Here is a 15,998-nt window from a genome sequence, read left to right as displayed (position 1 = left end):
CGGTTGGAAGTTTCACACTAAAACTTCAATCGACATTTGAATGTGTTTCGCGTTAAACAATGTCCCAAAGAGAAGCGGGTCCGACACAAGAGAGCTACCATACACTTCCCGAATATTAAAATACTTCAAATAATCATATAATTGATTGCATGCTCAAATGAACACCAGTTGGGGTTTTCATTTTTTCCAGTAACTTCCGGTTGTTGCACAGCTTTTTTAGGACAGCTTGATGCAGCTTTGTGACGTAGCCTCAATCCCGTGCCTTTTCTCCTCCCTCTGCCCGATTTGCGTCCGCTGAGTCCCCGTTACGTCCGTACGCACCTTCCACCCGCGTCATCAGCATTATAATAAGAGCCTGCAACTCGTGAATAAAAAAAATATGACCCAGTAATCCCAATATGGTCCTAGTACATTCATTTAAGTACTTTTAAGACTAGCTGTTTGCAAATCAGCTGTGTGTGATCTGCAGGACAAAATGTGGAGAACCCCCCCTACAGAAAATTAAAAATTAGGGACTTAAACAGTAGGCTATTGTATGCATTCAAATGTAAGTTTGAAATGGGCTTATTGAAGTACGTGTTTCATGGTCTTTTTAACATTATACAATTTAATATAGCAAGAATCGTTGTAGCCTATAGGTTGTTATGCCACTATAAAAGCTTTAAAAGGACTACTGCATAGACAATCAAAAGAATAGGCTGCATGTCCCCTGCAGCACCACTATGGAAAATGTAGTCATGCTGTCGGTCTTGTGACACTAACCCGGCTCACTTCACCACTACACTATTTTGGACAGGAGCCAGAGAAGAGGAGATCAGGAGATCACTGCAATGGGATAAAATGGGGAAATAATCAAGGGATGGTAGGCTATGTTGAAAAAAATAACAGCAGACTTGAAAATTGTTTGTTGGAAGCCTCATCATGTGTCAGAGTCTATTGCAGGCCAATACATGCAACTTAAATAGCCTACACGAAGCCGATTAGGACAATAAAATGATTTTTCTGTCTAACTTTGTAGCTGCTGCTTCTCGAAATAGACTGCCCTGCGCACTCCAACATACCGGCTAACAGCTGGCGCAGAGAGGAGACAAGTTGTCACAGAATAGTTGGCAACCTTGTCTTTGAATTAAAAAGAGTAGGCTTAAAACAAGACGTTGGATGAGACGGTGCGTGTTGGATGAGTGAGCCTTTCCCCCCTATGATCGCTGTGCTGTAATCATAGACCAATAAACCTCAGTATACTCTGTTTAAACCAGTAAGCGCTATAGCCACACTATTCCCCCTGCGCTGTGTCAGTATAGTGCAGGACAGCAGTGTGTGTATTCGTCTTGATGTGGTCACATGCGTTGAGCGGGCTCGGGGCTCGGGACAGGGTTTGTGGTGCGCGCACGAGAGGAAAAACTGACGGCAGTGTCATTGCGACCTTGAAGCAAGGTCGTCCAGTCTCTGCTGCAGACACTGCAATTCTGCGGGGCTGCATCACACTGGTGCAGAGTCTGCACTATCGTCATGTTAGAGGCGAAAGCGGTCATGATGTATTCATTAGATTCACTCAAATAGCGGAAAATATGATTTCTAAATGTTTTAACATTCACTGCTGTACCATTTTATAAACGCAGCTGTCCTCCTTGCGACAGTGTTTGGTCGTTGGGAATGTTTGTTCCGGCTATGGTTGAGCAGTAGAAACATATTGTGAATGCCAGCTGGGGTCCCCAGGGTGCTTCTCACAGCAGGTCGTGACCTCAGACAGGTGTCAGCGGAGTGGTTACACGAATACAAACCATTGTGCCTATAGTACACGAATAGCATTAGATACTGCATAACTGAGTCATAGATAGAGAACACCCTCCACTTGTGCTAAAACACTTTATCAGTAATCAATACTGTCAAAAACTAAAACATATTTAGGCCAATACAATGCTTCCTTTGCTTTTGCTTTTTTTTTCATGGTAATATTTTACATCCATATTGAAAATGTTTTTGCAATTACTCTATAGACACTTTCTCTTGTTATCCATTTGATGTCTGTCATGCATGAAAACCCACCATGTGGCTTTATTTTCAGGCCTGCACGTGTAAATACTGTTATCATCAAAATCCTTCTTCTTTCATATGATTGTAGTACAAGCATTGAAATAGAGCGAATACCGTGAGTTTCTAGTACTTAACTACCATCATGATGAGCAGCTGGCCCACAGCTGACCTAACAGGAGACTGGATGAATAGGTGACAACAGTGACAGGTAATAAAGTCAACTCAAGGGAATATATTGTTTTTAGCGCAAGCTGCTTTACTTTGTTGTTACATTTACACATGCTCTTAATGTTTACACAGCCTATATCAAAGGGCAAAGTAACAGTAAAACAGGATTGTGCTACATTCTAATGAGTGTCTAGTATCTCCAAATGTGGCTCCTCCTCAAACAAAAGGCTCAGTGTATGTTTGTATGTATTTATGTAGAGGTTTTCTTTAAGCTCTCTCATGAGGATGCATCACCCATTTGATGATCAGAAAAATGTCGCCATCATGAACAGCTTCAGTGTTTGTCTCTAAAAAGACTCTATCTCTGCAGTCCGTCTCAATCTTCTTCTAAATAAAATACCTTCACAGACCCGTATTGCAGGAAATTGCAGAAATAACATCCAGTTCTTTTTTTTTTTTTTTTTTGTTTTTTTTTTTGATTGTTCCCTTTGTCTCTAGGTCAGTAGTGTAGCCTACATCAGCACTACAAACACTATCCATTCCTCTCCCCCTTCTGGCAGCACAGTGGAACTACAGCGTCGATACTGATGACGTTAGAGCAGCTGAGTGTGTGTCCTCCAGTAAAAGGTCACCCACTGCCACAGCTCATCATCACTGACTGCTGACTTCCTGATCACAATGCCAGAGCACAGAATTTATTTTTTTACATTTATTGCAGGAGAGTTTCAGGTTTCAACTCAGTAGAGGATTATGCACCTGATCTGTGCCTCTTGAAAACAGTCTCCTGATAGTATATATAAACAGGACAGCAGATAAAAGTAATCTGACATTTTGTCTAATTTCAAAAAATAGGATGGTCACTAATAAACTTATTATATGCAAGTCAATATCAGTTGAAGTCTTTGGGTGTATGGAAGTATAGCTATACTTTTACATGTAAGTTAGCTGGGGCTGTTATGGGTCAGAAACATGTCAGTGTGTGCCATCTGCTGGTTGTGTTCAGAGAGAAAATAATAAAGATGAAATGCAATCATTTAGGCGGGTTATTGTAACTGAGTGTCTTCAATGTTCTTGTGTCAGATTTTTGACATGAAGGTAAATCTGATTTTTTATCAAATCCAGTTTAATAAAAACTGAAGAGTGAACTAAAGGTCTGCAGCCCCGGCTCGCTTCTTGCTGCACCATATTTGTCCTTGAAGCCATTTTCAGATAGAAACACTAAGGTAGAGTTCCCAGCAGAGTATCACTTACATGGATCAACGGAGGACTGCCAGGACATGCTTAAAGGGCCACATTGACAACTCGTAGGGTATTCATATACTGTACCTTCAGTACTGCTTTGCCCTGCTTAGACTGATAAGCTTTAAAGTCAGACGAATGTCTTCTCCTTCATCATAAAATTGTTGGACGTTGTCCTCTTGTTTTCTGAATAAAATTGAGGTCCGTTTTTTCCAGTTTGACTTGAAAAACATAGCCTCCTGCTTAGAACTGATATACTGCCTGTCATCAATTTTAACCCTCATTTTGATTATTTTTTTCACAATCTAAATATGGCAGACATTTTCTTAAGGTTGGAAACCTCAAATGCTGTTATAATGTTAATGCTGTGTTCTAGGTTTGTGCTATATGCTGGGAGCCTAATTTACAATCCTTATCACTTCGCCATTTCTTGATAGGCCTCAATGTGCAGCTGAAAAGACAATTGTAGAAATCTGGAAGAACATAGGGCCATGTATATTTAAATGTAGGCTAAATCTTGTTTGTTTGTTTTTTTCATAAACACTAGTTTGTAAAACTAAAGTTGGAATTCAACAACTTGCAAGATACTCTTGAAGCTTGATTGTGTTGCAAGCTATATGAGGGAATTCATTTAATTAACAGCAATGCTAGCTAGTTTGTTTCATAGACTACTAATGTTGCTAATGTGACATAGCTGTCCAATTGATTTTATAAAAAAATCAACATGTCGTTTACTATGTCACACCAACAGTGGATTTAGCTAAGAGGAGGTTGATGGCTCATTTTAGCTGTAGTAGCTTAGTTAAAGCTTGAAATTTGTGCACTCATTTTCCCAACTTTCCCAGTACATCCTTTGTTGCAGCTGCTGATCAGTCTGGAGGTGTTGAAATGTTTTAAGGTGATCAGGTAGCCCACCCTAAAGAAAGAACACAGAACACAGCAGTTTCTTTTTTATTTTTAGCATAATTTGGGCTTCCCATCATTTAGGCTATTGAATTATCTTGTAATTCAGACAAGCAGATCTTTATTGCACCCAGAGGATTCATTCATTCAATGACTTTGTTGTCCTTTTTCGCCATCGTCAGGACAAACTGAATATTGCTCATACATTGGTTACTGACCAAACAGCATGACCAACATGACTCTCTCATTAGCCTCAGAAGTAATGTGTATTTTTGGCAATTATCAGTTTGCAAATAATAGCATGCCTTCACACTTTACTTAGATGGTATAACATTACATCAGGGGGCCATTGTTAGCATTGTTAGCATAACGATGTTAGCATTTTGCTTAAAACTCTTGTGATGAGTTTTTATTTGATTATGAAATAGTCTGAAATGAATACTGATTCATCTTTATGACCTACAAAAGTAAATAAGGCCATTATTGACAAGTTTGTTTATTTCTGTAGTTATTTTTATTAGGCTACCTGAAGCTGCCCCAACAGGGTATAGGTATTGGACTAAATAAGAAACTGCATTGTGCTAAAACAGCCTTTTTAAAAATATTTTTCTCAGGCAAAAATGATTTAGTATAGTGAAATATTTTAATGTTAAAGAAAGCAGGATGACATTTGTTTTGTCAGAAACACTGCTTACTTGTGTGCACAGGGATCAGAGGTTTCTCAGGGAAGCTTTAAAGCACAGCTGTGCATTCTCACAAAGAAACAAGCATGTCTGTAGGCTCTTCAGCTCGTACTAATGTTAAGTTTATCAAAAAATAGTACCTGCTGATACCAAAAGTTGTTTTCTTTTAAACACCCACATGAATAAACAGTCATTCCTCATCAGCGTCTGCCTACTGAGGTTTTTACTGAGTATATATGTTTTGAGTGTTACAGGGAAAGTTGATAATCTGCTAAATGACTCCAGCTTTGTTCAAAATATTGACCTACTTTTGCATGTAAAAGATGAGGATGTGTCATTCTCAGTGTACCAGGGCCAGCAACATGCACATTATCAAACATGGTATGATGAAAGTTTGCTGTTTACTTCTCATCTTTCCACGAGAAAGAGATTGGCTAACCAGCATCCTCTGGAATTAAGTCATTTAAAGACACAGTGCTGCATTAAGTTACAAAACCTTTATTATATATGCAGTGCAGTAGAGTTACTTTATTTGGCATTCAAATGCAATAATGGTTAGCACACAGTGTTTAAAAAACTTTTTTTTTTTCATACCAAAAATGAGCCTGTTTAGTACCCGTTTATTGTTGGCAGGATTTAGAAGAGACTGACTCAGACCAGATCAACCTCTCTCCAACATGACATGGCTTTTAGTTTGGTTTAGTGATTAGTAAAAGGCAGGATCCATCATAATCAGAGAGATGTAGTGCATTTCTGATCTGGTCCAGTAGAGAGCAGTAACTCCTCACAAAGTAATGGGAACACAGGCGTAAAATCAGTTCAACATCTTTGATTAAGGCAAACACACTCGCATGCTAAGATCATGTAAGAGCATTCAAATGCAAACCACATGTGGCTAAAGCTTTTTTTTTATGTTTGTTCTAAAGCTGAACTTATTCACAAATCACTTGCTTCTTTTTGATCTGAGTAGGAACGGGTCTTGTAACTCTAGTCTATGCTTGTGCAGTGGAGTTTATGTGATCTCCTTGAGGCTTCAGTGGTAGATCTAGGACTGTTTTTTTGTTTCCATTGGGTTCCTTCTTGTCTGGGTTCAAGCGGTTGCCTCTGGGGCTTCTCTGTGGTACTGGTCTTCTGTGGCGTCTCCTTTTGGCCTGACGAGAGTGTCCAGAGTTGGACTGAGTGGAATCCAGAAGAGGATCTAAATGTACTTTAACACTTTGAGTATCTGAAGACTCATCAATAAATGCAAGGTTCTCCCCAAAGTAGTCCAGAGGCTGAGACAGATGGGGTTCTGGAAGAGTCTCCTCCTTTTCAGGCTCTGCAGGTTTCTCTTCAGGTACTCGCTCTGTCTGCGTGGCCTGAGAGTCTGCTTCTGATGCAGACTCTGATTCATTAGAGGAGGATGAAGAGGACGATCCAGACTCTGATTGACTCCCATGCTGCTCTTCGTTCCCCTCAGGAGCCCCGTTGGCTGCCACACTGTTACCATGGCTGCGTGGGCCGTGACGACGCTTCCTCCGACGGCGTTTGAAGGGGTCATCGATTTTTCCTGGAATGCGGAAATCCACCGACATGTTCTGGATGTTTTGACCCCAGTCTGTGGCATGGGCTCGAAGTTCCTCCATCTGAGAGAGAGGGACGAAAGCAGATATAGTTGACAGGGAGTGGTGGAAACAACTCATGATGGAACAGATACCACAGAAGAAGAAAATGAATCACCTCAGCTCTTGTCTTCTTGGATAAAACCCTAAGCCAGTTACCAATCATTGTAAGGACTGATGCAAAGTAGGCGAGACCAAGCAAGATCCAGAACCAAACGAGAGGCTTGTACCAGTGGTCACTGCCTTCGTTCCCAGAATCCCCTTTGACATGAAACAGAGAGTATCACTGAGTTCATGTATCACATTCATCCATTCTTTTCTGTGGAGTATAACATTTACAACAGGAGACACTTTATACCAGATTACATCATCAATGATTCAATTCATACCAGACAAAAACCCCTGAATAATGTATGACGTAATGAAAATTGTCTGTGCTAAGTGAACTTAATGCATTATAACTGACAGTTATATTTATGGAGGACTAATTAAGTTGCACATGCAACTCATGTTTGGATAGATTAATTGAACAAATATAAAAAACAATGCAATTCATATGGAAAAATTTTTATAAACTTTATACATTAGCATACCGTTGATGACAAACTGTGGTTTGTGCCCCAGATACTGACATACCTAATATTAAAATGTTGCTAACATGTCAATTATATACTATAACTAAATTACCATGAATATTTCTGTCATTAGGCTCATTAAAACAATAAGTGCACTGTGTATATTATAATACTATTAGCCTTCTAAAACAGAGGATCAAAACATTTATGAATCCAGCATGTAGCTTTATCTCCTCTCTCTCTTTTCCTTTCTTTAATGCAAATGTTCCTTCCTGATCTTTGTGGCTGTTTTCCTGAATGTTAGGGAAAAAGTGTGGCAGATGTAGAATTAATTTGGAAGCTAATAGTAACATGATGTTGCCAATGCTTACACCTTAAAAAAACAAAATTACATTCAAGAAATTTGCAATTGGCACTTTATTTTCCCAACAATGTTTTGTATCGAAACAGCCATCTCTGTGATCTGTTTTAGCATTTGATGCATTAAAGACTACACACATACATTTTCTGAGAATGGGAATATCAATTTTGAGTGTCTTTTCAAACATCCATGGACCTCTAACTTTGGGGGCTTATACCTGACAAAGGTTCCTTATATGTGCAGTGGACTCTGCACGCTACTGTCTGAGTATGATAAAAAATACACGTTCGGTTGACTCGCTAACTTTAATTTACCTGCAACATAGTCTCCAAACCCAACTGTTGTCAGGGTAATAACCACAAAGTAGGCCGACTCCAAAAGAGTCCACTGCTCCACCCTCTGGAAAACCAGGATAGGCACTGCAACAAAGAGCAGACAGCCCAGCAGGATGGAAAGGACAGCGGAGATCACTCGCACTATGGTCGGACTGACTTTCCATTTCTGTCAGCAAGAGGACAAAACCCAACAGAATGAGACATTTCAAGGGAAGCATGTGTACAGATAAAGCAAAGGAGTTATTAGTCTTTTTGGGGTCTGACCCGGAAGAGAGTCTCTATTTTGAGGACAGCTTTCCTCAGTCCAGTACCCAGATGGTCTCCAACTCCAGCAAGCAGGAAACCGAACATGGGGATTCCCATCAGGGCGTAGAATATACAGAACAGCTGCCCGCCTTCTGTCTTTGGTGAGATGTTTCCAAAACCTAGAAATGTAAGGTTGAGAAGACAAAGAGCAGATAATTAATAGGACACAATCACAAATATTTCATCAGAATCTATGAATAATTGGTGCCTATATAGCTTAAAGTGGACACTCACCGATTGTTGTGATGATCGTCCCTGAGAAGAAAAAGGCACTGGCCAGATCCCACTGGCTGACAAAGGTGGTGTTGCTGTTGGGATCCACTCCCGCACCCATAGCATCCACCACTTCCTGTGAACAGATGGAGAATAGTTATGAAACAGGAAAGAAACTAATTCAGAATCAACAAACAAACAAACCAAAGAGCAATACGCTAAACCTTACAAAAAATAGATGCATGAACTAATCAATTAGGTTATTTGATAAAATATCAAATCTTGAAACCCATTGTCTATTATCTGACAACAATATGTATCTCTGGGAACAATTGCTAAGCTTTCAATAATTCTGATGTAGCCAACAGTTAGCATTGAACAACTTCTAGTCAAGACTTCCTATTTTGTGCTTTGCATTGTTTACAGTCAAATGAACAACTTGAAAGGGAACCTATGTTCAGATCAAATCAAAGTGAAAGTTGACCCCTCCAGATATGTCTGCAAATCAAACCCTGCCATTATTTAATTCATTGCATCCCCTGATGTATTGTTAGAAGTGCTGTACAAACTGCACAGTCACTGTATCAGATCAGACAGTCAGCGACAATGAATAGACAACTCATTCAGTGATGAGTGAATCAGACTGCTGCCAACACAGATCATCACATGACCTGATCCAATTACCTGATTTGTGTCCATTTTTTACACATTTGTTTACTCTGAATTATTTTCAGCAGAATTTGATTACGTTTGGATTGAATGTGGTTTCTGCAGATATGTTTACTTTTAATGAATTATGAGTTTATGTTTACAGAGCTGTGTCTGTTGGATCGATGCTGCTGTTCGAGTGCATTTTAATCTGGGAAGTCAGTTTTTAGCAAAATCAATGCAGATGATAAACTTTTACTTGTATCCAAAGAAACTAAAGATTAAAAGATTAAAGATCCATTGTTTTTCAGGGGTGCATTGAACACATTCGATCCTGGGCAATAGGGACTTGACTTTGTGGATGAAACAACTCATATATAAAAATTTCTACTCCTCAATTGAAAAAAATATGGCTATGGATTTAAGAATTTCAACCTCTTAGTTTTAGAAGACAGAAAGGAACAAAGATTCAGATAAAAAGAATAACACTCTCCAAAAGTTTCAGAAACAACATTTGAAAAAAAAAGAAAATTACAGTTAACACACAATAACTTTTCCAAAGTCTCAGGAAGGAAGCTTCCTGAAGGTGTATACACAGTTTCCAATAGTTCTGTCAATTAAGTTTTTGACAGTTCACAAAAGTTGTCAAATGAAAATTTCAAAAAATGTCTGAAAGAAAGTTTCTAAAAAGGTTTTAAAAAAACCCAAACAGAATATTTCTAAAATAAATTTTCCAGTGCCGCAAAGAAGGCTTCTGAAAGAAGGTTTTTGACAAAAAAAAGAGTGGAAAAAAGAAAATAATTGAGTTGTGAAAAAGTCAGAAAATAATGAAAAGTTGTACAGAGAGGCATTGCATGGAGTGTGACGGCTTACATTACTGAAGCTGAGAACACATTGTAGTAGGAGGGGACTTTTTAAGACCTGTTGAAACATCAGCTGACACAGGTTCAGTGACCTCACTCACAATGCTGCTTGTTAAAATGAACAATATCTGACAAGTGACTCTGACACCTGCCTGCCTCAATCATGATTCTGACGACTGCAGGTCTGATGTAAGGTAGCATCAAGTACACGTGTTCTGCTTTTTATGTTGATATAACTGTTGTTATGGTACCCTTTATCTGAAAAAATCCCTACATTTCTACATTTTATTTGCCTATTTTTTACTATAGAACCTTATAATATCATTATGAGCCTTCTGCCTTTGTGTAACCATTATACTGTCACGTGTTCCAGGGGGTCACCATCCCTCTCACCTTTTGGAAAACTCCTCACCGCAGCCTTTTATTTAGCTAAATCATATCATACTTAGAATGTTAGCACATTGTTGCTTGAGCAAGGACAATGCATAACTCGTTTGCAATTTCTACACTCCAAAGCAAAACAACGGATAGACAAAGACACTGAAATCTAATTGTGTTTGTTTGTTTAGCTTCTCAAGGCTGCATGTGTTACCTCGCTAGCTAGCTAGTGTACTAGCTAGGCGCAGTCCTTCCCAGTGAGCATTTTAGACGTTTAAAAGAAGTCTATGGCCACCATTGAAAAGACGTTCAAAACTGGATCAAAAGTGAAAATTGTTTCAACGTCTACATCTTCAAATGGACATTGAGAAAACGTTAATTTTTTAACTAGTTTTGAACGTCTTTTGAACAGCAGACAGGTTCTCACTAGGATCTCTTTATAAAATGGACTGCTACAAATGTTATGATGTAAGACTTGAGCCTATAAAGCACTGCATTAGTGATGTCTTTAAAATACATTAAAATTATGTCTTTGCGTAGCTTTAACCCACCACTGCAAAATTATATTAAAGACATGCTGTTAAAATATTCATTTATGTCCTCCTTACAATGCTAGAATGTACAAGTTATCAAAATTCAGAGAAAATGTATTTTTGAGACCCGCTGATGTTATAGCCGTATTTTAACCAGGTGAAAAATGAAGTGAGGTCTTTGATGTTTAGATCTGATTTCAACGTGTTTTTCAATCAAATTTGAATGTTGAAATTCAGATGTTCAGATGTTGAGAATCAAATACAACTTTTTTGTTTTTACTTTGGTCACTCTATGTTAGCTAACACTAGAAGCAATAAACTACGCCTCCTTTCATCTTACTTTGAACACTTATAGATGTGGACTTATGAGGACACACAGTTTACGTCTGCCATGTCCTTCAGACCCTTTAACCTCTTAGTAAATGTCAGCCAACACATCTACATATCACTTTGCAGCTAAAACTGTATTTTACAACTTTATGCTGGAACGAAAACAAACATATCATCATCACTGTCCAAAAGTCTAAAACCGCTCGCAACATTCCACCTATGCATAGATCAGCTTTCATGTATGCAGACACACATTAGAGCTGAGCCTTCTTTACATAGCCCCTATAAAACCATCTGATCTCTGGTCCACAGTCATGATTAACAAGGTCACAAATAGCTTCACTAAACACAGACATCTAAAGAGTTGCCCCGAGGACGTCAAACATGATTCAAAATGATAAGTTGTTTAGTCAGTTCAGTCAGACACCAGGCAAAAAAATATTTTGCTGCCCCCCAATAACAACCAAACCTGCGACTGTTCTTAAAAGCAGAAATACATAACCAACAGTGAGGGGGAAATGTATCCAAAACATAAGTGCTTAAAGAAAATATTGCATAAATGATTTCCATATTGATATTTTGTGTGGTATTTCAGGGGTTTTATTGGGGAAATAACTAAAAGTAGCTTTAGATTAGTCTGCACAGCCAAAAAATAAATCAGCTGAAATCTGCATGACAGTAAAACGGATGTTATTCACATGTTGTAGTTACAAACCATTAAAAGTTTATATTCAATTGTACACATTAAGTCTGTGTCCCCAACATGCAGGTCACAAGTCCTGAAGGTTTTCCAAAATCCTTCAACCCTGTCAGGTATATATGAAAGTCATTTAATTATGATACTTATGATAAAGATCACGTCATGGGTTCATTCCTTATATAATACGGCAATCAGAATTCTGACCATTTGAAAGGATGACAAGCTAAAATTAAATGAGAACCGTTGTTTTTGTAAAATGACCACTAAAATAGTTAAGTGTGTTACTCCATTATAATGCTCAAGCACAGTCATACACAGAAAACCTTAGAGGATCTACACACCACTAAACCACGCCCACTTAAGATGAAAGAGGAGAGGGAAGAGGAAGGTGTCTTAAAGAGATACTACAAGTGATGCTTCCTTCTGTAAAAGTAATCTGTATATTTGTTTTAAATGCTAAAAGGCTTGCATTTAAACAAGGGTTGATCTGCTGTACCTCTATAAGTAACTGAAGATTCTCAGGGCCCACGCAGGTGAAGTTCATCAAGAACTCCAGGCGTGCGTCCTGCAGATGCATGTGCTTGCCCATCTCTCGTGGAGTCTCCAGGGCACGAAACACCACCGCTCCCAGCACCAGGTACAGGAGCACCCCGGTGAGGATGCCGAACAGGGTAGAGCAACGCATGGATGAACCTCCGCCCAGTCCAAACACAGGCTGCTGCTTCCCTCTGCCAGCCTCTGTGCTGGTGTGACTGGGATCCCAGCTGCTGCAGCTGAAACATCAGAAACCGCATGAGCACGAGGGATTTCTACTGACCACAACGCCAGACAAGCAAACCCGGCTGTACACACGCCTGCTGCAGACAGACTCTTGACTGTACATGAGGCATTAAATGTACTCAGGCCTTCACCACAGTTCTGCCACATTGTTAATGCAACATCCAAGACAGAACACTCATCATCTACCCTGACACTTTGTACACATGTGGTTGCATTAGTAGATTTGAATATGTCATGAATACAAATGCATTAATAATAGTTGTGTTTACCTGCTAATCGCCTGTAGCTGCCCACGCCTTTGTCTGTTCCACTCCCTCTTCTCCCCGGGCTTAAGTATCGAATCCCGGGATCCGTATCCACTGGGGAGCCCGTCCACCTCACACTCTGAAGGAGGGGGCACTACAGAGAAACAGACACACAAGTATAAGGTTTATCTTAAACCGAAGGGATCTTACACATTCAATTACATGCTGTCCTGAACCGCAGAATGCATGAAAGTCTGAAAGATTCTGTATTGGTAAGAGGATGGCTTGTAAAACACTTTTAAAGAAAAAAAATACAGAGGTGTATCAGCACAAGCACATTTAAAAAAAAAAAAACATACAGAGGCACATGCACACACACACAATTACAATCATAATGATATTTACGTGGTTTAGATAACAGAAGAACTGCCTGTAGTGAAAATAATCCTCGATGACAGTCAATACTCATCAACAAGCATTCAGGCGATGCAGCGTCATACCTTGCCCATGTTGTCAAACCAAAGCACCTGTTGTTGTTTTTTTTTGTCCTGATTGTTGCATTGTTGATTTGAAACCATCCTCTAATAAATCATGTAAGCCTTAAGTTAGTGATAAACGGTTAAACTTTGATATTCCACTTACATCTATTAAAACCATAGATGAAAATGAAGATCCATGTCCTCCAGGTGATGTTACTGAGCAGTTATCAGAAAAAAAGTAAAGTGCCAAACCAAATACAACAGATATGGGGGCGGCTGTGGCTCAGTTGGTAGTGTTGGGGAAGGTCGGCGGTTCGATCCCCGGCTCCTGCAGCAACATGTCTGATGTGTCGTTGGGCAAGACACTCAACCCCAAATTGCTCCTGCTGCTTCGTCAGTGGCATATGAAAGTGTATGAATGGGATTAGTTACTTCTGATGGTCTCACTAGCAGCCTCTACCATCAGTGTGTGAATGGGTGTGAATTGGATGGTGTGACTTGGGGTGTAAAAGTGCTTTGAGTAGTCATAAGACTAGAAAAGCACTATAAGTCCATTTACCATTTACTAAGTACATTTAGACTTATAATATAATACTTTAAATGTCCATTAAGAAGCGTCGGAGTAAAGATGCCCAGCCGTGAAACCTGGTTTAAAGTGATGATGTTGGTTAAAACCAAGAGGGCATTTTCATTTAAAACTGAAGCCAAGTCTCATCTGCTCTCTGATGTATCTCTAGCTTGTAAAAATGCAATGCAGTCGAAAAACTGATGGATGTGTCAGGTGCTGCCTTTGTCCCGGAAATTTGTTGAATGATTTAAGATGGAAGGGTTTTATCATTTTTGAACAGCAGGTCTGCAACTTTTGAATCATCTCTCTGCATCACAGGACTGCTAAGATTAGGACAAAAAAAACCTCCCATCTTGTAAAGTTTGGTGACTTCAGCTTTTAACTCTGCAGGTCAGCTGGTCTTGATCCAAAAAAAGAGCAATGAACTGTCACACGGTGACGGCTTTCCAAACTGTTTAACAGCTGCTGGGAAACACAAAGTGACCGTCCACTTACCAAATTGAATACACTGCAGGCAGAACTTAGTGATGCATGCAAAACTCATAATTATAGTTGCATATGATTCACATAAAAGCCTTTTTTGTTCATATATTTTCTGCCTTAGCACAACAACCTCACGAAAATAACACAAAAACCACAAAACACAAGAGTTAGTGGCACTTCATGAATTTCTTAAAACATTTCTTTTTTTTGACAAAATGTATAGCAGCATATTCTTGCCCATGTAAAAAGGTAAAAATAACATCCTTGAGTGCATTCTGCTCATCCAACATTTTTTAGGATATACCAAACAAGCTGCATTAAACTGAATCATCTAATATGAAGTTAATCTCCTACAAACGTACCTCAGACTGCCCCACAGAAAACCAGACAGATAATAAACCCCCACACAAAAGGAAATTGTAATGTAGCTTGCATTAAGTGCCAACACTGCTGCAGCAGCCGAGCCTGTGCCGAAGTGATCTCGTTTTATCACCACCTATAGAGTCCCTCTGGGTCCAAAACATGTCTGTTAGTGACCGACGCGCCAGGCAGCCTTACCTCAAAATGAAGGATCATATGAGTCCAGAGCAGCAGTCGCCTCATGCAGAGTGTTTCATGAGTTCATGCAGCCGCTTACAAAGAGTGTGTTTGTGTGGGCATGAATGTGTGTCTGAGTGAGGGTGAGGAGGGAGGCTACTGCTGAGCGCACAAGAGAGGAAGAGGTACTCAATCAAAGTGACTTTATGTGGAGTGAGAGAGTGAATTAAAGAAAGCGAGAAAGAGAGCCACATGCTAATGTGAAGGTGAAGATGAAGGTTTATTCAGTTTCCTCAGACTTCAGATCAAATTTCTAGATTACAAGAAGATCATTTTTAAACAAACTCTCATGCAGCTTTATTTGATCAGTGTGAAACGTTAATATTGTGAATAACATTTGTATTTGAATATTTGTACAGCATTTGTTGCTGCAGTCGTATCTGTTGTCCCTGCTCCTCTGGAATCAATGTTATGAGATTCCTAGAGGTCTGATTGGTGTTTCACTGCAGACTCTGCAGAACTCAGACACCCTGATCTCTACGGCCAATCTTTCTCACAAGCAGTCTGACAGAACTGCTGCTGCTCTCTTTCAGTGTGTGTGTGTGTGTGTGTGTGTGTGTGTGTGTGTGTGTGTGTGTGTGTGTGTGTGTGTGTGTGTGTGTGTGTGTGTGCATTTTTACAGGGGTGTGTAAAAGGTTTCTTCAACAGATCCAGAGAACTGAAGTGAACTAAGGCATACGGAAATTTCAGTTGCAGATTTCTGGTCCTGGTTTCAAAGTTTAAAAGAGTAATTAGCTGAATTATGTCAAATCAGACTACGATTGATTGCTTATTGATAAAAGCTTACTGTACAGTAGTTTGATTGAACTGTACTTGAGCTACAATCTTTTTGGCCCACTTGTAAACTTCTCAAAATTTAGTTTTTCTTCTTAAATTTTTAGCTAAAAATGCATCAAATACTTGCCTGTAGTTCAATAAAAGCCAGTCTTGAATAAGAACCCAGAGAATTGCTGAGAAACAAATATGGCTGGTCCCG

The 15,998-nt window shown here is 39.4% G+C and overlaps 1 protein-coding gene across 3 annotated transcripts; it reads right to left on the bottom strand.

Moving 5' to 3' along the window:
- Nucleotides 1-5,266: 5,266 nt before the first annotated feature.
- Nucleotides 5,267-15,187, bottom strand: LOC132988324 (potassium channel subfamily K member 4). 3 transcript variants are annotated; one of them, XM_061055659.1, is made up of 8 exons: nt 14,984-15,187; nt 12,920-13,049; nt 12,367-12,643; nt 8,440-8,554; nt 8,164-8,324; nt 7,879-8,065; nt 6,747-6,889; nt 5,267-6,652 (listed from the first exon to the last, which is right to left on the bottom strand). In XM_061055659.1, exons 3-8 carry the CDS (start codon nt 12,553-12,555, stop codon nt 6,020-6,022), a joined length of 1,428 nt encoding a protein of 475 aa, XP_060911642.1. In that variant the 5' UTR covers nt 12,556-12,643; nt 12,920-13,049; nt 14,984-15,187; the 3' UTR covers nt 5,267-6,019. The 3 variants fall into 3 exon arrangements, with proteins under 3 accessions (XP_060911642.1, XP_060911643.1, XP_060911644.1); XM_061055660.1 differs by lacking the exon at nt 14,984-15,187 and adding an exon at nt 14,788-14,970; XM_061055661.1 differs by lacking the exon at nt 14,984-15,187 and adding an exon at nt 13,538-13,852.
- Nucleotides 15,188-15,998: the final 811 nt, after the last annotated feature.

This window comes from Labrus mixtus, chromosome 14 (assembly GCF_963584025.1).
Source record: "Labrus mixtus chromosome 14, fLabMix1.1, whole genome shotgun sequence".
NCBI lineage: Eukaryota > Metazoa > Chordata > Actinopteri > Labriformes > Labridae > Labrus > Labrus mixtus.
Note: the sequence above shows the minus strand (reverse complement) of the source record. Positions and strands in the feature narration are given on the sequence as shown.

Bases quoted from the DNA above. Each gene is read 5' to 3' on its own strand.
- LOC132988324 (XM_061055659.1), bottom strand. From the start codon at position 12,555: ATGCGTTGCTCTACCCTGTTCGGCATCCTCACCGGGGTGCTCCTGTAC. The intron at 8,325-8,439 runs GTGAGTGTCCAC...TTACATTTCTAG, and splicing joins GACGATCATCACAACAATCG to GTTTTGGAAACATCTCACCA. The intron at 6,653-6,746 runs GTGATTCATTTT...CCTCTCTCTCAG, and splicing joins CCAAGAAGACAAGAGCTGAG to ATGGAGGAACTTCGAGCCCA.